Below are 22,055 nucleotides of genomic sequence, written 5' to 3' on the forward strand. Positions count from 1 at the left end.
CCATTTTATATCACAGCAAACTGAATATCTTTGGGTTTTGAACGGTCAGGCGAACAAAATAAGCAAATTGAATTGTGGACATTTTTACTATTTTTGGACAATTATAGACTAAACAATATAAAATCTAAAAGTATTCGGAAATGAATGTCAAAATTGAACGCATCGTTTGTTTAATCCATCAGTTATGTCATGACCTTTACATTACTGTACACAGACTCACAGCAAAACAGACTCAATGATTTCCATTGTTTAATGGTCACAGTTGAAGCACATTATATAAAAGAATATTTACACTGATAGTTTAAAATAAAAAAACCCCAAAGGAAAACCAGTTTTTGACAATACATCAGCATACCCAACAGCTGCTACTAAGCATGCTCCCCAAAAGTAGCAACCATACATTAAAAAAAAGCCACATTAAAATTAAAAAGGGAGTAAAGTGCATGTATGACAGACCTCCCTGTACAGAAATTTCTGATAGACTGCAGAGCAGCTTCACTTGCCAGTCACAGGCACACTCCTAAAATGTGTACAAAAGAGATTATTAAAAAAACGAAAAGTACATACCCACATGGTGAAGTTGTGCTACAGTCACACTCGCACACAGACACAAACCAGATATAAAAACATATACAGTTCCTAAAATGTCAACACGCACAATATAGACCTTTACATCCCAAAGAGAACATAGCAGAAAACTCACAAATATACACTCTGCCTTTAACTCCCAATCCCCTAACCTACCTTTTCTCCCACACAGCAATACATACATCAAATGTCTAGTTTGAGTGGCATCAGAACTGTGAGAGGACATGAAAGACGAGTTTATTTCAGTTCATCGAGTAGAGAAGTTGAAATTGTTTTTGACCAACGGAGACATTCCAGGAATCCAGAGCCTGAAGTTTGTGCAGGTCAGATGTGGTTCAGACTTACTGAGGTATTGTGTAGTCAAAACAAACATAAAAAAAAAACTATGCAGCCATTTTCAGTTGATGTTCCGGTCACCAGCTCTGGATACACCTCTCTTTGGGAGAAAACACTAATCTGTTGTGTCTGTGGTTCGACCTGAGCTCTTTGTCTTTAGATGCGCTGCTGTTAGCACAATCCATGTTTAAAAGCAGTCTCCAGACAGCAGAAATGACATGATTGGTATTGTCAGTACTATGTACTAAGTTTATCTTTACATAGTCTCGCTTTGCCAGACCCTCGTCCAAAGCGCGCTAAAGGAGGTTCTGGCTACTCCACACAGCAAATCGGGGATGGGAGGAAAACGTGCTCTGGTTTAATGGCATTTCTTTAAACCAATCAGAATCGTCATGGGCGGTGCTAAACTCCGCACAGAGCCGCTGCAAAATAGTCGTGCGAGAGAAAACTCAGATTGGACAGATAGTCTAGTTAGCCGTCTCAATTTACCATGCAGAGATCTGAGAAGCAGTCAACAATAGTCCTCATAAATCCACCGAATTTAAAATTCTAACGCAAAGAAAGCCGAAGGAAATGGAATCCAGTGGAATTTCCTGCAGCACCGGAGCAATCCCAGAAGTGGAACGCAAAGGATATAGACTAATCTTTACATGACCATTTTGAACCACATCTGCAGGTTTGAGAAGTATGGATGTTGAACTGATGTTGGTCAGATTAAATTACTTGTCAGATTGCACCAGCTGTATCATTTTCAAGGCAGCTACCCAGCACAACTAGCAAATATTGATGAAGAGACATGAAAGCATGAGAAAAGGAAAACAGAGGCTATCTTCCACCTAACATCAGGTCAAGAGTATTGAATGAACCAACAACGATCAAGTAAATCATCAAGTTCATGATGGTGGAACCAGCAATGATGTAAAGAGAGAATATGTGCATGCTCTGGCATATTAACATTTGAAACAAGTTATTCATTTGAATGATTGTTTTTGCTGCTTTTTGAATGACTTCTCCTAAAATAGTTTATATACTACACAGCACTTCAAATTTGATTCCTAGTTTTAATTTCAATTGACCGGACCCTTCATAGCCTTGTCACTGTTCTTGCACTGAGAAAAGTATCTCATATCTCGGATTTCACAGAGGAAAAAAATGTACAGAAACTTCTTAACATATCCTTAAGGCAAGAGGCATTGGTCTATTTTGCTGAATAAATCCAACATTATGCACTTGATTTACATTTCTCACACGTGTGCATGATCCCTCTCTCTCTCTTACACACATACAGACACACTTGATGAGGGTTACATGGTGTGGTAGAGGGTACTAGCAGTCCGTTTCTTAAGCCGCCTCAGGGGGTGAGTCCTTCCATATTGCTGCTTTGTTGCCGTAAATGTCAGCCCAGGTAAATGCAGAGATTCTTGGTCAGAGTTAGGGAGTTGTCCTCTCTGCGGACTGGATGGTGGAGAGACTCCTGGTGAGGTTTCTTCAGCGTCAGAAAGCCTCTCCGCATCTGTCCCGAGGACTTCTAGCTGCTGGCCGGCTGAGGAAGGAGAGTTGTGGACGCGCTGTTTCTTGGACTCATCGCTAGCTGTGTGGATCGGAGGTTCTGCCGAGGACGGAGCTACAGAGGAGCGGCTGAGCTCCCACTCACTAAGGTCATTGGCTAGCAGCTCCAGACAGCCTAGTTTGGCTAGAGAGGCTGAGCGCTTCATCAGGGATGGAGGGGTCAGTCCAGCCTGGCGAATCCTTGCTTCCACCTCTTTGACCCTCTTCAAGCCAGCGCTTCCTCGCTTCCGAGTGGTTCCAGCACTGAGGCCAAAAACCTGGTCCACACATCTGGCCTTGCAGGCTCCATCCATGCTCACCTGCTGCAGGAAGGCACCCAGCTCGCACAATGTCTCCCACGTCTCCCTCATGATAACGTCACCATGAGGTCCCTCTGTGGAGTAGTCCCAGTCTGTGCTCGTCTCCAACTCAGTCACACCCTCCAAACACAGGAAGTTCACAGAGGCAAAGGGAGAATGGACAGAGCGGTGGAAAGAAGAGGAGGTAGAGAGCAATCTAGTATCGGCAGAGTGGAGTTTGTGTCCTTTTGTGCTTCCGGTATTATTTCCTAGTGACCCCATCTCAACTACATCACCACTCTCCCTTTTAACTGGTCCAAACTTCCCATCATCCTCCTCTTGCTCTTCCTGCAGAGTGCTAACTTCTGACACCTGCAAGCCAATTGAAGCATCCTGTGGATCTGACAATGTCGCAGCATGGACGCTGGGCGGACGCCGCTGAGAGCCGGAGGAGCTGCGGGAGAGGGACGGTGGAGATGAGGAGGGTGACACAGTCTCATGCTCTTGTTTCATTCTTTGCTCCAGCTGTCGTGTGACACGCCGCACGGACCCCCTCGTCCAATCGCTATAGAGACGAGCAGGCGCTGCCTCCTCCTCCTCTTTGTTTTTCACTTCCTCTTTCACATTCTCAGCTTCCTTCTGTGATAAAACATCTCCATCCTCCGTTTCCTGCTTCAACTTCCTCACTTCCTGGTCCTGGGGGTCCTGAGGCTCTGCGTGCACTGCAGGCTTCAGTCCTGTGACCTGCACAGAGATGGTTATTTCCTACAAAGAAAAGAGAGATTGTATAAAAGATAATTTAGTTTAAAAGGCAAAACAAACATTTTTTAATTTATCAATAAAGTTTTTCAAAAAAACATTCAAGTAAAATGTATCCTGAAGTGACAGATACTCTGCATAGAGCATTTCACCTTTTGCCAGCAGATGGCACCTTGGACTCAAGAAAACAAAAGCTAAACAAACAAATGAATAATTTGACCAAATTTTACTGCTGTGAGGTCAATACACCTCCAAATGTCATAGAAATTCTAATTGTATCTAATAATTATTTGGATAATCTCTATAACATTGGGCATTTGACACAAGCATAGCCTTGAAAAAAGATCAGAACATCCTATCAACATCTTACAACACTTATCTCCAAACACCCAAATTTAGACCTTCGTTGGAGCATGAGAAGAGCCTGAGCTCTGAAGAAAGTCTATGTGACCCAAAGCATAGACGATCATTTGGGTGTTGGAAATAAGTGTGCAGTAGTTTCGGAAAAGTTTTGCTACAAGCAGTAGCCTTACCTTTCTTTTCTCCTCTACCTTCCCCTCACTAGTGGAAACCTCCTGAGGCAGTGGTTGTTCCTTGCCACAACTCTTGAGCTGGGGCGACTGCTGCACCGCAGCACAGTGAGTTTTATCATCTTGACTCATTCCCTTGAACTTTTCTCTGGCACTGAAAAAGTTAATGTGATCTGCGCTGTGGCCGATCAACACCTCGTCGTCTTGTGGAATGGCACTGGGGTAGCTGATTAATTCACTAGTTAAGGGAGGATGTGCTGCTAAACCATCCAAAGACAAGCCACACATCTGTTGGTCACAGTCTGTTTTTTTGACAGGCACTGTTGCAGGCAGACATTGGGGTCCAGCCTTTTGTGTGCTTGGTGTTGTTATGGGCTCAGGCACTGACACTAGCATCGGTTTTATCACAGGCAGAGAGCAGGACAACAGTTGTGGTTTGATAACCTCATCCATGTAGACTGGAGTTGGGGATGGGGCAGGGGAGGGGGGGAGGTGGTGAAAGGATGGAGGCGGGTGAGGCTGGCCCACTAAAACACTTTGTGCAATAGTCACCATGTCTGTCTTTTGAGGTTCAGGCACCACAGTGGCAGCCCTTGGCTGGAAGAGAGGAGGTGATGAGGGCTGCTCCTCAGAGTCACATAAGCCATTGGAGAGTGGAGGAGATAACAGAGACACAGAGCCAGCTGTGGGCTCGGGACAGGGGGAGTCCAACTGGGTGATTTGGACTTCAGCGGAATGAGAAGGAGCCTTAAGGCTTCGAGCTTCAGCATCACCTGATGGAGCTGCCACCCCCTGAAAGTATGAAGAGCAGAGTTGATTGGAGTGGATGCCAGTATCAGGCTGGCTGGTGGAATGTGTTGCTTTGCCAGTGGTGGTCGAAGTTCCCAGTGAATCCAGCAGTTCTTTCACAGAGGGATCAGACGTGCTGCTGGCCTGGTATTGGGCGTCAGAGCGCCCCAGGCTATGCGGTTGGGCATGAGATTTAGACAGTGGCTCATGGTGCTCAGACAGGTCGCTGTCAGAGTGAGAACGCCACAGTTTGTTGTGCCTCTGCTTGCTGTAGGAGGGGTGGGAAGAAACATGGCACAGTCACTCCTATCCTCCATGCAAATATATAAACATGCACATGCATGCTTTTAATGTCATTTGATAAGGTTATTGTGCTAAATGTATTGTGTCACAGATAAATATGATGCTGATATGAAATGCACTTTAAAGCTACACTAATCAATATTTTTTTATTAACAATGGATCAAATTACTATGCAACTATGTTCAATAGGAAAGGGGCAGTAAAGTAGTTTGGCTGTGTGAGCCTTTTGTTTCATCCTGATGGATGGTTTGGTTTCATTAGCCTTAGCAATCATACACTCCATGCAGTGTTGGCATCATGCTACAAACACAAATCCATATGAAATGTACTTGTGTGTGTTAATGTGGGTACCTGGCAAGCAGTATGCCCTGATACTCCTCCAGCTGTCTCATAAAAGAGGGATTAGGTTTGGTCACAGCTCGACGCTCCTTGACGTAATCAAGGGCTTTTTTCAAATCCCAGCCGTGCTCCTTCATGGCGTAAGCAATCACTGTGGCTGCAGAGCGACTTATACCCATTTTACAGTGCACCAGGCACTTAGATCCTGCTTTCCTGGAGTAAATATGAAGAATCATGCATATATCAGCATACCAGCCTATCAACAGTTCTGTAAGGCAGTTTTTCAATGGATCTAACTCCTAACAAAATGACGAGCAGATCAGAGAAAAAAATAGAGAACATGCATTCACCAGAAACTCACTTGGCTCTAGATATAAACTTGTAGGTGTCATTCCAATAAGCAAGCAGGTCAGTGGCCTCCTCATCGTAAACACGGATGTTGTGGTACTCAAACACACCGGGGAAGAAGTTATCAATCTCCCTGGTTACATTCAGGATGTACTGAACCCTAAGTGAGAATGAGAGGAAAGATTAGAAGAAGATGAGAGAGATGATAGGATGTGCAGCGTGTTTGGATAACAGACTAAAGAATATTTTAACCCAAAAATTGAATTTAATCAAAATGATTGTTAGGGTCTTATCATATAATACTTCATATGTTTACAGACTTTAATACAGTTCATACTGTGTTGTTGTTTTTGTCCCCCTTCTTACCCACTGTTCTGCAACTCCTCCAAATTGGATGCATTCCACTCAGATCCCTGTAGGAAACAAAAGCAATCCTCAGCCTAGTTCAGAGCCTTCGACTGAGCTTTTCATAATGCTTAAATCCTGTTGCAAGGCATGCCTGACATCTAAAGTGCACTACAAACCAAACAAGAACAAAGTAATTTCAAATTTGGAGAAACTAAGAATCATACAAGACTATCTCATATTTTGCCAGGTTCCCAGGCTTGACGTACAACCAATGTTCAAACATTTTACTTAAAAGAACTAAGAAACGTTCTCTTCTTAAGTGTTTTAATTAATTTGTGATCTAGCTGTTCTGGCAGTTCTTTATCTGGTGGATTTCAGCGTAATGAGACCATCACTGTTGCCAAATGCAGCAGTGGTACACTGGAGGTGCAACCTACCAAGAAGACGTGATCAAAGATCTCCGTAGGACTGTCCATCTGGCCCAGAATGACAATCATCTCATTGTCAATGTACTCCTTGAACTCTCGCAGGTTGCATGTCATGTGCATTTCCAGCTCTGTTCGGATCTACAGAACACATCCAGCCAGAGAACACAGACACACGCACCAATGAAATCTCAAAACAGCAAATATAAACCTAAAATACAGACATTACATTTTCTCTCAGTGAACATTTCAGAAATGGTTGCATCCGTTTGGAGCATCTACAAAATCCAGCATCTGAAGCACTGACTCACCTCTTTGCAGGTGACATTCTCAAGGTCTTTCTGCATCATGATCTCCCTCAAACTGGTTTTGATCTGACGCTCCGTCAGCTCTCTTTCTGTAGGTCTGCAGAAACAATACATATTTATAATTATATTGTCTAGGAACGTAGTTTTAAAAAAGGGGGAGGGAGAAAATAAAAAGTGAAACGATATTTCATATGATCTGGATACTTACGCATCGGAGAAGAGCACGGGCGAATCGGCACGGTGTGACTGCACATCCTGCATGGTGTTCCACTCGTTGATGCGGGCCTGGTCGGAGTAGACCCTGCTTTGATAGTAGCTGACCCAGGTGAGGAACAAGCTGCCTGGGAAGTAGTTGTGACAACGAGCCACCTCGCATGCTTTATGGAGTGACTGGAGGGCCGACCTGTGAGTGAGCAATTGAGAATGAAAAATGAGATTGAGAGACAGGAGATGCAGGCAAGAGAGTTTGAGATCAAGACAGAAAAATAAACTTTCAAATAAATGGCAGGGGCATGATTTAGATACCAAGGTGAACACTTGCAAACAGTAAAAGGTCAGTTATGAATATACATTTCTACCAAGTCGTGTGATTAATGCAGTGTGACTCACCACATGGCCTGCACAGAAACCGGCTTGAATACATGCACTCTGCTATCAGTTGACACACTGAAACCCCTGGGAGCAAGAAGAGAGGGAGCACAGAGGAGAGAGATGAAACAAAAATCCATCTTCGCAGCCTGGTGCTAAGTGTTTGTTTGCTCTCTGATTAAAACATGTGGGATATTTTCTTACCCATCTCCATCCAGATGTATCAATGTGTCGCTCCATAAGGGCAAAACCAGCCCTACAGAACATGAGCTGGGAGAGGGGGAAAAACAAAGTCTCTATGTTACAACTTTATGCACAGTATCAAAACAGGCACAGCTTGTGTATTTTACTGTCCCACCTATCGACAGGACTGAAATCCATTCCCAGCACCACGCTCTCCTCCGTGTCCTGACGACCATTGGTTGAGACCACCACCATGTAGCGGGTGATCGGAGTGTGAGCGCTCTCCAAACGAACCGCCTGGAACAGGAAAAACAGTTGATGTCTTGACAACCGATTGACAACCTTAAGACTGAATTTTGTGTTTGCTTTATAGTGTGTACCCACCAGTTTGATGTTGTCCTCTGGTCTGAGGAGAGTGAACATAGTTTGCAGATGCTGCTGGATGTCTCCTGGTGAGATGAAAGTAATAAAAAAAAAAAAACACCTTATATCAGTGTCTGATCAAGCACTGCAGTTATGAATAAATGACAGCTTTTTACCAACAGCACTTTTGATAGTCGCACAGTCAATTGCTCTTCAGGAAGACCTTTTACCTCACCTGCATGTTTGCTGCGCAGCTGTGAGAAGCGAGAGGCAGATGAGGGAGAGGAGCCATTTCCTCGAGGTAAGAAGAGAGCAGCTCCTTTAACTGTCAGGAAACTTTCACTAATGCTGGACAGAGAGAGAAAAAATAAAGTGAGTGAGAACCACAAATGAACAGTAATAAGATTCATACAATTGGCTCCAACAAAGTGTTTTTGTGCAAATGTATAGTTTGTAGAGCTGAAACAATTAGTGTATTAATTTAATAGTTCATTGACAAAGATAATCAGCAATTACTCCCCAGTCTCAGCTTCTCAAATGTGAGGATTTTCTGCCTTTCTCCATCTTACATGACAGTAAACCAACTGTCTTTTGGTTTGGGACCATTGGTCGGACAAAACAAGCGACATAAAAACACCAGCGATTTGTCACCATTTTCTGAGAATTTAAAAATGAAACTAATTGTACGTACTGTTGCTGGTGTTGTGGGGGTGATGTCTTTTTATTACCCAAATGAATGAAGCAGAAGCATTTGTTCTTCATCATGAAAACATCTGCTGAATATTGAGTATGAGGGATTTTGTCATCTGAAAGTTGAATTAGTTTCAATAATGGTGATTTAATCTTATGTTTTCTTAGAAAATACACATGCCATCCTGTACAAACAACATATACAAACAATAATGGGAGAGATTTATGCGCCTTTATGAGCTCAAGACACTTCAGTGTGCAGTTTACAACAAACAGCAGCTGGTTCCAATAACGTGCTGGCTTAACTGAACTGGACATGTTCATAAGAAGACAGGATGCACAACAGATGAAGACATATTGAGTCACAGAGGGAAAAAACAACAACCTGTCCAGCCATAAACCATCCAATTCTCTTTTACACATAAACCAGCAGACCTACCTGCAGTTGTTATCTTTGTACTCAACAGGCAATTACAACTTAACTGACTGTAGCTCTGACTTTAGTACTTTATGGCACGTAACTGAACAACTACCTGGCATTAAATTGGCATATCTAGCTACGCTAATTGGTGCTACTGCTCTCTAAACAATAGAGTGATGTAACAGACTTAAGATGCCCAACGCATTGCTTTGCTTTTGACGTTGCTCTGACGTTTTTTGAATCACGGCCAAAATCATAGCATGATTACACCCAATGTTCAACAAAGAGTTTTCTGGCCCTGGGATTAAGCTGCACCATTGTGTTATTAAATAATTGAGTGAATGTAGATTCACCACCAACACCAGTTATCCTTTACTGTCCATATTTGTCACTCCATACTGAAGGCAATAACAAATATAGCCCATGGCTAAGGAAGGACAATCAGAAACAGGAAGTGCCATTCTGTCACCGTCTGCTGTGAGGACGAAGGAGAGGGACAGTAAGCAGTAATTACAAAAGTGACAATTAGGCAATCCGTGCCTTCAGAACGGCAGCTTTAAAAGTATCCACTTACATTTCAGAATTAGAAAAAAGGAAGTTAGACATGTGTTACATTTTTGTTTAAACAGTCTTAAATCACATCTTAAATTGCATTAAATAAAGTCTCAAACATTTGTGAAAAAAAAATCATAGAAAACTGGATCTGAGACACAGCATGAATGTCAGCATGTATTATTGTCTCCCAGTAAAAGCCTCTATGCCATGTCGCCATCTTGAGGCCAACAGAGGGATCAACAGCAACAGGGATTTTGTGCACAACAGAAACACTGACAACATTGGCATATGACGCACCTACTTCCATATACTACCCGCATGCCATTTAATATAAATTGAATAAAGATAAACCATTTTGAAATGCGTCTTCTGGTTGCCACACTGTGTTGTGTGCCATCCTAGAAGATCCCAAATAGTTTATCCTGTGTGAGGACACAGGGTGAAAGCTGAGTTTTCCTCAAGTGTAAATGCACAAACAGACTCTACTAGACATCTTATTCAAGTAAACCATGTCTTGAGTTGGTTGATCAAACAGCCAATAAATGCCAATGTTCATTTCCAGCATTTGTTCTCTGAAGATACTTGGCTGGCAGAATAATCACATCCTCTGATTCATTAACAATCTGTCGCAGGTACACTGTGTGCCATTCCTGCTGTGCCCCCTCAAGATGCATAAAAAAGGTGGGTGAAGCAGCACAGTGCATATAAGCAGATGAGTATGGCATCTGGCAGACATTTCACATGGAGCAAAGGGAAGGAAACGTCTTCCTGCAGCCACTGACTCTGCTGCTGCTGTACTGTCATATCCTTCCCTTTAAGTCATCATGGGAAAACCACATTCCTTTGTCATATCAGATCACTGTAACCAAATATTGGAAAGCCTGGCAAATGAATATGACATGTGTCAACACAGGATATAAAGGGACTGTCCAAGTATGCTTCCAAGTCAAAAAAAAAGGGCAACCACTCATTGATATTATAACTAGCTTACTAAACTCAATCAGACTCTAGCAGCCTTCATTAGGCATCTCACTGAGAATACAATAGCCTCAATAGGTCACTGCATTTCATAGTTAAATATCTTGACACAGAAAGCCTGGGCTCTAAACACAGTGTAAACTTACAGCTGATAAATATCCCCCTGAGAGATTACGGAGTTCTCGGTGAAATAAGGTCTCATCTTGACCACGCAGCAGGAACAGAAGCAGCCGGCGGATGAGCTCCGTGGCGCGGTCACAACACCGGGAGGCATCGCTGCTCTGGTTGCAGGGGCAGGGCGCACAGAAGCGGGCTAGTTATCGATAGTCGCTGTGGTGGTTTTAACGGGGTCACTCCGCACTGCCAGTAAGATTAGCGTTAACGTTAGTTGTGAAAACGCAGAACGAAGTTTCACTTTGATGTTGCTTTTAATGGACATCTAGGGTTTATGAAATTATCCCTCAAACACGATATAAAACAAGATATTTCAAAAACTGCGGTAATATAGCCTAATATTCAGAAACGGCAAAGATGTTAACGTGTTGAGCACATGCTGTAGTAATGTTTCGTTTGACTGCAGCAGGCTGCGGTAAAAAACTGCCTTGGGAGGGGAGGAGACACACATGGTCCAATCGGTGAAAACAGCCGTCCGTCGAAGGCTGTATGAGGGATTATTAGTGCCACAGTGAGAAGGGAGGGGGGGGGGGGAAGAAAAAAGCATCGACAGCCATTGACAACAACATGACTTTAATTGACAACTCTTGTGTAAGAAAACTAAATTAATTCTTTTGAAAAGTCATACATAAAATGACTAAAAAAGGACTCTACTGGAACATTGAATTTGTTAACGTGACTAACTATTCCAAAATGTATTTAGACATGAGTTTACAATAGCAGTAGGGCTGCACGATATGACCTAAAATTAAAATCATGATTAATTGCACATTTTACCTCGATAGCGATGAATGAACGATAATTTAAAAAAAATGTGATTCAACGACAGACACTGCGTTTGTTAATTTTTAGTTTAATTTAAGTTTTAAAAAAGGTCTTTTGCATGCTAAAAATGTAAATAGGCTATACAATCTATTTCTTAACTGCTAATGAACTTGTTAGTCCTAACTTTGAACCAGCAAGTTGCGTTTTAAGCTCCTCCTCTTTCTGCTTGTGGAGAGCTACGTGACACATGTAACTATATTGATGAGGACCGGCGAGTTATGGCGTGTTCATGCCACCTCGGAATGACAGGGACCGCCCCCGTGATTATGTTGTTTTTCCGACTACCAGCGTTCACATGGTTAGGATCATTGACATATATAAAATGGACCAACAGACCCCGCTGCTCTGGACCATAGACAGTATATAAGAATGGACCAACAGATCCCGTTGCTCTGGACGGAGACCAGTGAAGGCCGTTAGAAGCACTTTTCCGGTGAGCGCTGAGCGTTACTGCGCAGCCTCCAACTGAGAGAGACGACGTAAATGTGCCGTGAGCAACGTGTCTCAAAGTTGTAAGTCTTCTGGTAGCTGTGCCAAGAGAAATCTCAATCATTCCCAATCTTGCAGACGGAGAGCGTAGGTATATGTAAGGAGATAACATAGGCACAGGCTAATTTTTGCTAACTAAAATGATAGTTAACATTAGTAATTGCACTTAAACAGCTAATGTGAGACGAAACTGCCTGCGCGCTTCTCCTGTACTATACGGTAATTCCTCTACTATGCGACAGTAAGTCGCGTGGTTATGACACAATCGTTAGCCTATTTTTATAAAAACGTCTGCTACGGAGCCATAATGTGAAGTACAAGGTAATGGAGCCTTTTATACATTGTCATGTTTCTTTAGAAATAAACAACGGACAAATAGAGTATTTAAACGCTTCAGACGTAAAGTTATTCGCTGTCAAAGTGGCGCCAAAATGAATGGCAGTCAATGGAATGCTAACGGGGGGTGATCGCTTTGTAGCATTAAAATGGCGCCATAGGAGGTTCGCGGTACAAGGAGAGGCTTACCCCCTTGCTCTGGACGGAGACCAGTGAAGGCCGTTAGAAGCACTTTTCTGGTGATAGCTGAGCGTTACTGCGCAGCCTCCAACTGAGAGAGACGACGTAAATGTGCCGTGAGCAACGTGTCTGAAAGTTGTAACTCTTCTGGTAGCTGTGCCAAGACAAATCTCAATCATTCCGAATATTGCAGAGACGGAGAGCGTAGGTATATGTAAGGAGATAACATAGGCACAGGCTAATTATTGATCACTAAAATGCTAGTTAACATTGGTAATTACACTTAAACAGCTAATGTAAGTCGAAACTGCCTGCGCGCTTCTCCTGTACTATACGGTAATTCCTCTACTATGCGACAGTAAGTCGCGTGGTTATGACACAATCGTTAGCCTATTTTTACAAAAACGTCTGCTACGGAGCCATAACGTGAGATACAAGGTAATGGAGCCTTTTATACATTGTCGTGTTTCTTTAGAAATAAACAATGGACAAATAGAGTCTTTAAACTCTTCAGATGTAAAGTTATTCGCTGTCAAAGTGGCGCCAAAATGAATGGCAGTCAATGGAATGCTAACGGGAGGTGATGGCTTATTAGCATCAAAATGGCGCCATAGGAGGTTCGCGGTCCGAGGAGAAGCTTACCCCCTTGGTTAGAATGGTCGGGATGTGTGTTCTTCTTCTTCTGTTATATTGGCGTTTGGCATAACTTGTTGCATGACTGCCACCAACTGTTGGCTGTAGCCTAGAGCATCAGGTGTGTGAAAACCTGGTGAAAACATGGAGGCTACAATAATTTGCTGCTGTTTTCTTATGCGAGCATACAAACAGCACATCGTCAGGTGTTTGTGTTTTCTGCAGGACAACGAACGGGAAAGGACACGGATAAGGTGTTGGGTTTTTTTTATACATAGGCCTATTTATGAATAATTTGAAACATGTTATGTCTGTGTATGTTTCTCAGCAGAGGCGTTTGTCCACAATAAATAAGTTTATTGTCATTGAAATATGTTCAGTGAACCAAATTCGCCTACATCAAACATCAGTTGTCAACAACAAATCTGGCCCGAGTTTCCCACCTCTGATTCCCACAGGAAGGGACATGAATGATGACGTTTTCACTCAGAAAATGTTTTTCCGATGTCCATGAACGGCCTCTGTGGACTTGTGTCAGTCCCGCAAGCGATTTCAGGAAAGTGGCTACATGTGTCCGACAATGCACAGAACATCAACACCGGTACAAGCCTACAGCTGTCCACGGACACGGAGTGCGGAAAGTGTGTCAGAGCTGCCTTTACAGGTGAAATGAGACTCTGTTTCCTGTGCTTTCTTTTGGAAGGCTGGCTGTCAAAAATCGCCACTTACTAGCTAATTAATTAGCCTGAGTTAAACACTATCAGTAAACAGAAGGTCTGGTGTTTGCGCCAGTGTTTGTGTGTCGGCCCGTCCCTGCATTTGGCGAACGGTGAGTGTTAATTTTGGACCCTGGCCTGCACACGCTGTAGAATGTTTTTAAGGAGAAAGTAGACCTATTAACAGAAATAAATTATCGAAATGATATCGTCATGGGAAAAATACGTCAATAACAGCTTTTTTTCCGATTAATCGTCCAGCCCCTAAATAGCAGCTATTGTAAACTCAAGTCTATTGAATAGCCTCAAGATGTTACACTGCATTTCATTGTTTCCTTGCACCTTGAGTCCCAAACCGTTCCCGATGTAGCTTGGCGAAATTTTTGGTCGCATACCATGCAGCAGGGACTGACTGAAAAATATATGTGTTGTACACATGCAGTGAGCATAATGCGAGGGGCATGTGTACAGAAGATATATTTTTTAGCCACATTCTGCTGCATGGTATGTGGCCAAAAGTCAAAGAAAAACTCCAAAACCTTACTATGGTACATCAGGCATTACACTGAATTTAGGTTTGGTATAGCAGGTGATATGGCACGTTTTAGGATTTCTGAGTTGATGTTTACAGTAGGCTATTTGCTTGACTGTCCATTTGTAAATAATGTTTAGGCTTTATTAGGTAGTTCACTGTAGAGAAGCTGATAGGGTGAGGGAGATAGAAACCATGGCCAGGATTGAACAGGGGATGTGGTGATCATATATGCCCCTTAAAAACATTTGTTATACATTTACAGTGACTGGTGGCTTCACATTTAAGATGCCAGGAAATAAAATAAATAGCAGTGGCATCCCATGGCGTGTTCAGACCAAAGGCAAAGCGAATATTCACGTTGCACCACTCACGCGAGTTTCACTGCAGGATCATATTGGGACCATTTGTATTTTTTCGTGTTACTTGCATACCGACGGTGTAGAGCTGTAGGCACCAACAACGTTTCCCAGATACGTCGGAAAATCAAACAGCATCATGTCTGGATTAATAATATCATCTGGAGAAACAAAAAGCATGGTAATGTTTACTGCCTTCTCTAGGAAGTAAACGTAACGTCTGGATGAATGCCACTTCCAGCACTACTTGAGGTACAGATTTTGGCTGTTTTGTAATTGCAATAAACGGATAAAAAGTATGCCAAAATAACCAAATCATGACAATTTGTAAAAAGTCTGAATTCATACTTTATCAGGTCTGTCCACAAGACGACAAGCAAAACAACCTTTTAAAATGCTTGTTTTCATTGAATGAAGTTCAGTGAATGATTTTGAGCTTAGTGTGTTGTGAAAACCAGCTCTTTTTTTTTAGATTGAAGAAGCTGTGGTTGGTCATATCAGTGACATTAAAGGGGAACTTTGGTGTCTTTTAACCTGGACCCTATTTCCCCACAGCACAAAAATTGGTAACAATTTTTGAAATTGGTCCAGTCCCTGCAGCCGCGAGCTGGGCTACAATGTAATCCAATGGGGCGATTACTCACTCTCAATGTACTTTAAGCTTCTGCACCTTAGTCAACAGGCCACAGCTTTCTAGCCTGCCAGCCTCATGCAAATAACACTGTATAAACTAACAAAGCAATCCCTTAACCTTTAACTTTAGACTAAAATTAAGTTCAGTTTCATGAACTACACAACATGACATGGCTTTCTCTATCTCAGCAGATATAAAGACAGTCTCTATTTGCCAGAAGAGGGTCTTCTAGTTATAGGATAGTGTAATTTTTGTCAATAACTTCTAACCAAACTGACAATTGTCTCTCTCTCATGGTGATGACAGCATCAGAACTTAGCTTCCATGACAACACTTGCAACACTAAGCATTAATTACTCCCCATACCCAGAGGGGCATCCTCTAGAGAGTGTGGGCCACAGCCTTACACTTGTGATGTCTGTAACGAAGTTGTGTAACCAACTCTAGGTCTGTACCTTCAGGGAAAATTTCACCAGAGTCTGAGACACCTGACACCTTAATGTGCCGCTGCTTCTAGCAACAGCAAAACAACACAACGGAAAAAGGATTGAGAAATCAAAAATGAGACATCAGGGGACCTGTGAACTGAGGAGAAACTTGACCTTAGACTTGGTTACGCTGCTTGTTGATGCCTCGTGGTTTCAATTTATAGGATAAATTACAAACTGGGGGTGAATGCGTGGCAACCACCTGACTGCTCATTCATATCACAGGATAAACAACAACTGCAGTGTGGTGTTTTTCTGTTAGGTCCATCTGTGGCCTGTTTAATACTGCATAAGCTGTGTGTTTTTGTATACTTATATGCGGTCCTTGATCAATCAGCCAGGGGTGTGATTTAGTAGCAAGATGAAGTAGGTTAAGTGGGTCGATTTACTCCATGATGTTACAGACGTTGACCTCCTCTTAGTGGTTTAACATATCAAAGCATGCACACTTGATGGTGTAACAATACTGTCAAGCATTAAAGGAGATATACAGCAGACAGTCAGGAGTTTAGTGTAAGCATATACACAGTGAATGTTAAAGCGGACAAAAGAAACACTAATGAGTAGGGCTGGGTCGTGTTAGAATATATTTTGTGAAAGTGTTAAGAAGAGGTCTTTAGAGTTCATGTCGCTCCATTGTTGACCTTTCCAAAAGTTATGAGAGGCCATCTGGACTTAGAGTAATTAGATATTAGAAAAAGGAGTGTGGGATAGGCCTGAAAGAAGTTCTTCTCTGATCGGGGGGGGGAACAAGGCAACAATGGTGTATGTCTTTTGAGCGCGGGATTTGTGACACAGAGTATGGAAATGACCTTGGCTCACATGAAACTCCTTATTTTGTAGGAGATTAGAAAACACACAGGTGTTCAAATCCAAAATAACGAGTTGTCTCTGTTGAACTAATAATGAGATAAGTCAAGATCATTTTTCATACAGTGTGTACAATTCGTTAGGAGTCGGCTGGAGCCAGAAGATCTGGACTGGATCCAAACTGATGACAGCACACCAGAAGACGGACAGAATTGTAATAAATAGGAGAGCATTTTAGACTTAGGGCATCTGATGCTGGGGGAGACTCTGTTGGTCCGTTAGGAGATATGGACTTTGCCTTGTATTGGATCCATGTACATGTACTTGTATTCTGCAATATCATTCACTAAACTTGTTATTAACTTTAACTGGACGAATCCTGGTCTTGATTAGGGCTAAACGATTAATTGCATTTGCAATAATATCGCGATATGTTAAAACACGATTTCCTAATCGCAAAGGCTGCGATTTGGTCACATGACTCGCGAGAGCAAATCAGTCTGCACTCCGCAGAGAAAGCATCAACTAGCACGCTAACGCTACACTGTACCTTGAGCTGATTTCTGTCATTCAAACAACTCTGAGTTGTAGTTTAAAACTTTTACAGCCATTTTAATAAAATGAAGGGTTTTATTCTGGTTCGAGTCCATACATGCAGTTAATGGACACAGATACGCAGAACTGAAGGCTCGGTTGGCAACTATTAGCTAGCTCTGATTAGCGGTTAGCTCCGGTTAGCGGTTAGCTCCGTTATAAAGATATGGAGTGGAGGAGCTGCCACTGAGAGGGGTAACAACCAGACTCTGATAAATGACGTTCGGGGAGCTTTCACAGCAGCGTGGCCGCGGTGTTTCAACAGTTTTATTAGTACAGTTAATCCCACGGCAAGAACACCAGCAACTAGCTAACGTAACGATAGCCTCTCTGAGCAAGTACACTCGGCAGCACGCAACTTCACGAGGGGGAGGGGCTGGAGGCAGCTCCTCTCTGTCTTGATTTGAATCCTGAGTTTTATTTCTCTGATCTACCAGTAAACGAACACCAAATCAGAGTGTATGTGACCAAAGAATTGGAGTCAGATTAAGTCTGGCCTTTTTAGGGCCAGACCGGTCAATCGGTCACATTTTAGAATAAAATCCTACAGTATCCTTCAAAAATGTTCGATACCAGTACCAATACCAATTCTGTGACTTTGATACAGGTTGCTAAACAATACTTTTTTATATATACCAATTTTATAAAACCATTACAAAAATTACAACATTACGGCACAAAACTTTATTTTACAGCCCTGTCTCTGTGCGCAACATAGTTTTTCCTGCGCGTTTCTACAACATGTAACATTAGACAGCCAATCAAACATTATTAGATCTTGGTAGAAGTACGTTGCATGTTTATTGACTCACTGACGCTGATGAGATACTTTACAGGCAATTCGGTCGGTGCCTAAAAAGTATTGAATTCGGTACCCAGCCCTACTAATGAGACTTATACTCATCAGGAGGCCTTCATTACTGACTGACAGTAGCTGTTTAATCTGACAGTTACCCAATCAACACCTCTGCTTCCTGTTCAACTCTCCTTGTCCCACCACAGCCTCTGACTGACTTTCTTCTAGAGCTGGCTGATATGGAACAAATCAGATATCACAATATTTTTCAACAAATACCTCGATGTCGATATTGCAGCGATATTGTAGGGTTGACTATTGGTGCTTTCACAAAATATTACCACAAGGAGAGTTTTGATAAATAATCACCAAAAATGCGGATACAATGACCAAGATATCTACGAAATCCAAAATCTAAGACAATATCTAGCCTCATATATCGATGTCGATATAATATCAATATATTGCCCAGCCCTACTTTCTTCTCACATTAACCCTGCAAAATCACCTCCGTCTCTTTATACTTTTTCTTTAACTGGTCTCGTCAATTAAGGAAATATCTGTCACAAAGGCATTATAGGTCTAGCTACAGTCCTGGCTCATAATCCTGTTCTCCAACCCGTCCGTGGACTCTCAGCAACCCATATACACTTGTTTGAGGTGTTGGACCCATCTCTCAAGTTCCACCTCACTGTTCTCTCATTTGACTGCTGAAATTCACACCATCCAATGACAAGCAGTGAAGGCCAGGATGTGGTTGTTACATGCATACAGACACTGGACACTCCTCTGTTGCTCTGCTGTCTCCAAGTCAAGTAAACAAACACAAAGGCAGTCACCTTAGTGATTACAACATCACATATATAATACAGCACACCAATGGCTACTCAGTACTTTGCTTCATCTATGGATTTAAACATACAAATACCTTCAATACACACACACACAAACGATTGATTAGCATCTATTTAATGAGCAGTTAAGTCTTGTATGTATTATGGAAGACAGGAAGTCAATCTGAATATTTACAGTCTAAATAATCTGTCAAACAATATTAGATTACATCACAGTGAGTAAAAATTATTTATTGGGTCTTAGTCTTAGAGGCACACAAACTAAACTGTATGGTAAATGGAAATGAGTAGAAAAAACACAGACTATTAAATCAAAATAATCCAAATGATTCCACTTTTCCCCCATCTGACTAAATAATTATGTAGATTATAAAAGACCAGAAATAGGTGTCATAATAAATTCCTCTTTCTCCTGTTGTTCCTCCAGTGACATTGCTGCTTCAACTGATGTCACTATTCTGCTGATGTCACTGACTTTAATCAGCAGCACTGCAGTAGGCCCTGCTTACGCAGAGACAGAGACTACATCACTAAAGCCTAAAACAGTCCGAATGAATATCACTACCTGTGTCAGAGATGAGCTCTGCAGCAGCTGCTGGTTTTTACGGCGTGACAGCCACAGTCATAGGCAGTTAGGAACATTAATTCAGTGTTTCAGTGGGCAGGCTCGATTTTATGGAAACGTTTTTGCCTCTTTGCCAAGACACCTGAGACCATCAGGATATGAATTCACTTCATTTAAAGCTTGGACTTAAAGACACAATGGAATGAAATGAAGAATACATTACAAGTTTAATACTGTGTCCCTGTGTTATTTGTACATTTATCTCTTGCCACAATTATGCTAAATATGTGGGTCAAAAATCATTTGAGTATTTCTTTATAACAAAATCCCTCTTTTATCTTCCTGTAAAACAAATGTATCCAATCAAATGTGATTTGGAGTGACTAGCTAACCCCGCCCATAGCAAAACCCCTCACTTGATCGTTAACTAGTGTGGGTAAGAAAAGCAATAGTATAGTAATTATAGTAGGAGGTGTGTGTCAGCTGGAAAAAACTTTACATTTCTGAAGAATGTAGTTGAGGTCTACTTTATTCATTTAATCCTTGTCATCCTCCTTCTAGTCTAGCAATGCTGGTGAGGGCCGTGGGGGAAGGTGAACAGTTTATTGATGGTAATGGCACTAGACAAATGTTAAACAAATAAAATTAGCTTTTTGATTTTGAGAAATATAACTTAAATCCATTACTTGCTGTGCATTGTTAGTTGGAACTACAGCAAAGGTGACTTATGGCGTTTTTCCATTACATGGTACCTGCTCGACTCGCCTCGCCTCGCCTGCTAACAGGTACTTTTTTTAGTATCACCTCCGTCGAGTTTCCAAGCCGATACCAAAAGGTGACGTGGAAAGCTGCAGACCACTGATTAGTTAGAGAGAATCGTCACTAATCACTGGGTCATCATTGCTAGCGACAGACGGGGGTGTCCTGAACAAACCCGCCATTTTTAAATAGTTTAGCCAGCTGTGTTTTTTTTGCTGCCTCCAGCTTCTTTTGAAACAAAATTTGTCTTCTGCGGCGTCGCTATGACGACCAGCCACGCTCGCCTCAGGCATGAGGTGGTACTAAATCTGCAATGGAAAATGCAGGACGGGGCACCGCGGCCGAGTAGAGTAGAGTAGAGCTGGTACTAGCAGTGGGTAAGCGCCAAAAGTGTGCAGAGCTGCACTTGATGTGATGTCTTATATAATTATTGTGTGTAAACAGAGCTGGAATGTCAATAACTTACTAGGTAATGTTTTGAAAGAGAAGTAGTCAGCCACTACCCAGAGCAATAAGACTGACTAGCAGCATATAGACAGCAAGTTCAAACAACAGTAAATTAATTAACATCCAACAACACTCCACCATTCAGATGGCTAACAAATTACAGTATCTCCGGGCCTCTGCAGCCTGTATAATTTGGTATACTATACACAGCTCCTCACTGGTATAAAAGCAATTCAAAGAGGTTATTCTGAAGTCAAGACAAGGCCCAGCTCCTCACTAGTAATATATAATAATATAACTAATATATTCATATGCTCCTTTGAAAAAAAATGTAATGGCATGTCCATACAAGTAACAAGGTCATAGTGTTACATTTTCCATAGAGGACCCCTGCTTTCCAGTGAAACCGTCACATTTAGCCAAATGTGTATTTGATTGAAAGGAGCGCATCAATGGTCAAATAATCTCAGGATTTAGAAACAACACATTTAAAATATTAGTTTACAAAATACAGTAAAACAAAATGACATCTGATCCGACACCTATCTTAGTGCAAACACACAGAGCCACTATGTGAATATAGATTTCACTCCCAGCTGCACAAATACAGAAAGCCCTCTCAGCTGGATGGCACAGAGCTCCAATGACCAGACACACACAGACTGGCGCTCTGACTTTGGGAGGTGCTACTAATCTGCCCCTGGATCCACTGACCCAAATACACAGACCTGACACACAGGGAGCCTACTGCCCTCTAATGGACAGCAAGCGAGCCAGTTAATTATCTCGTACATGAGAGGATTTCGTACTTTATTTAAGGGCAAAATAAAACAAAGATAAAAGTAAGAGTGTACTGCAACTAATCTTCACTGGTATCATGTGTATCTAGAACAAATAAACACAGTAAGCTCTAAACGGAAATTGCTGAATGCTGGTGGACTAAAACAAGTTGCAAATGGTCGTTGAGTGAAACAGGATAAACCAGATTCCAACTCCAGTACAATGCCAGAGGCAACAAGGGACAGCCCAGGATTGTGAGGCTACAATAGCACAGCAGCTCTTTGTATCAGTAAAGGAAGGAAGTCTTGCAGGGTCAGACACTTCATGATTAGTCATCAAGTGCTTCTTCAGGTAAAGTCTATTTTCTCTCCAGTTGGTCTAGGTCG

General features: G+C 42.1%; 1 protein-coding gene across 2 annotated transcripts in view; it reads right to left on the bottom strand.

Annotated features, from left to right (window-relative positions):
• Positions 1 to 156: 156 nt before the first annotated feature.
• Positions 157 to 22,055, bottom strand: part of ssh2b (slingshot protein phosphatase 2b) — a 28,320-nt gene continuing 6,421 nt past the window's right edge. The window contains exons 1-14 of one of the 2 annotated variants that reach the window (XM_031280785.2): positions 10,845 to 10,972; positions 8,290 to 8,402; positions 8,076 to 8,140; positions 7,867 to 7,988; positions 7,713 to 7,778; positions 7,530 to 7,595; positions 7,129 to 7,323; positions 6,924 to 7,017; positions 6,625 to 6,753; positions 6,206 to 6,252; positions 5,853 to 5,999; positions 5,504 to 5,704; positions 4,064 to 5,117; positions 157 to 3,536 (exon numbers count right to left, since the gene is read on the bottom strand). In XM_031280785.2, coding sequence (XP_031136645.1) covers positions 2,229 to 3,536; positions 4,064 to 5,117; positions 5,504 to 5,704; positions 5,853 to 5,999; positions 6,206 to 6,252; positions 6,625 to 6,753; positions 6,924 to 7,017; positions 7,129 to 7,323; positions 7,530 to 7,595; positions 7,713 to 7,778; positions 7,867 to 7,988; positions 8,076 to 8,140; positions 8,290 to 8,402; positions 10,845 to 10,972 — 3,735 coding nt within the window. In that variant the 3' untranslated portion in view covers positions 157 to 2,228. Of the gene's footprint in view, positions 3,537 to 4,063; positions 5,118 to 5,503; positions 5,705 to 5,852; positions 6,000 to 6,205; positions 6,253 to 6,624; positions 6,754 to 6,923; positions 7,018 to 7,128; positions 7,324 to 7,529; positions 7,596 to 7,712; positions 7,779 to 7,866; positions 7,989 to 8,075; positions 8,141 to 8,289; positions 8,403 to 10,844; positions 10,973 to 22,055 lie in introns of those variants that run through there. The other variant, XM_036008966.1, reaches the window with a different exon arrangement.

This window comes from Sander lucioperca, chromosome 13 (assembly GCF_008315115.2).
Source record: "Sander lucioperca isolate FBNREF2018 chromosome 13, SLUC_FBN_1.2, whole genome shotgun sequence".
NCBI lineage: Eukaryota > Metazoa > Chordata > Actinopteri > Perciformes > Percidae > Sander > Sander lucioperca.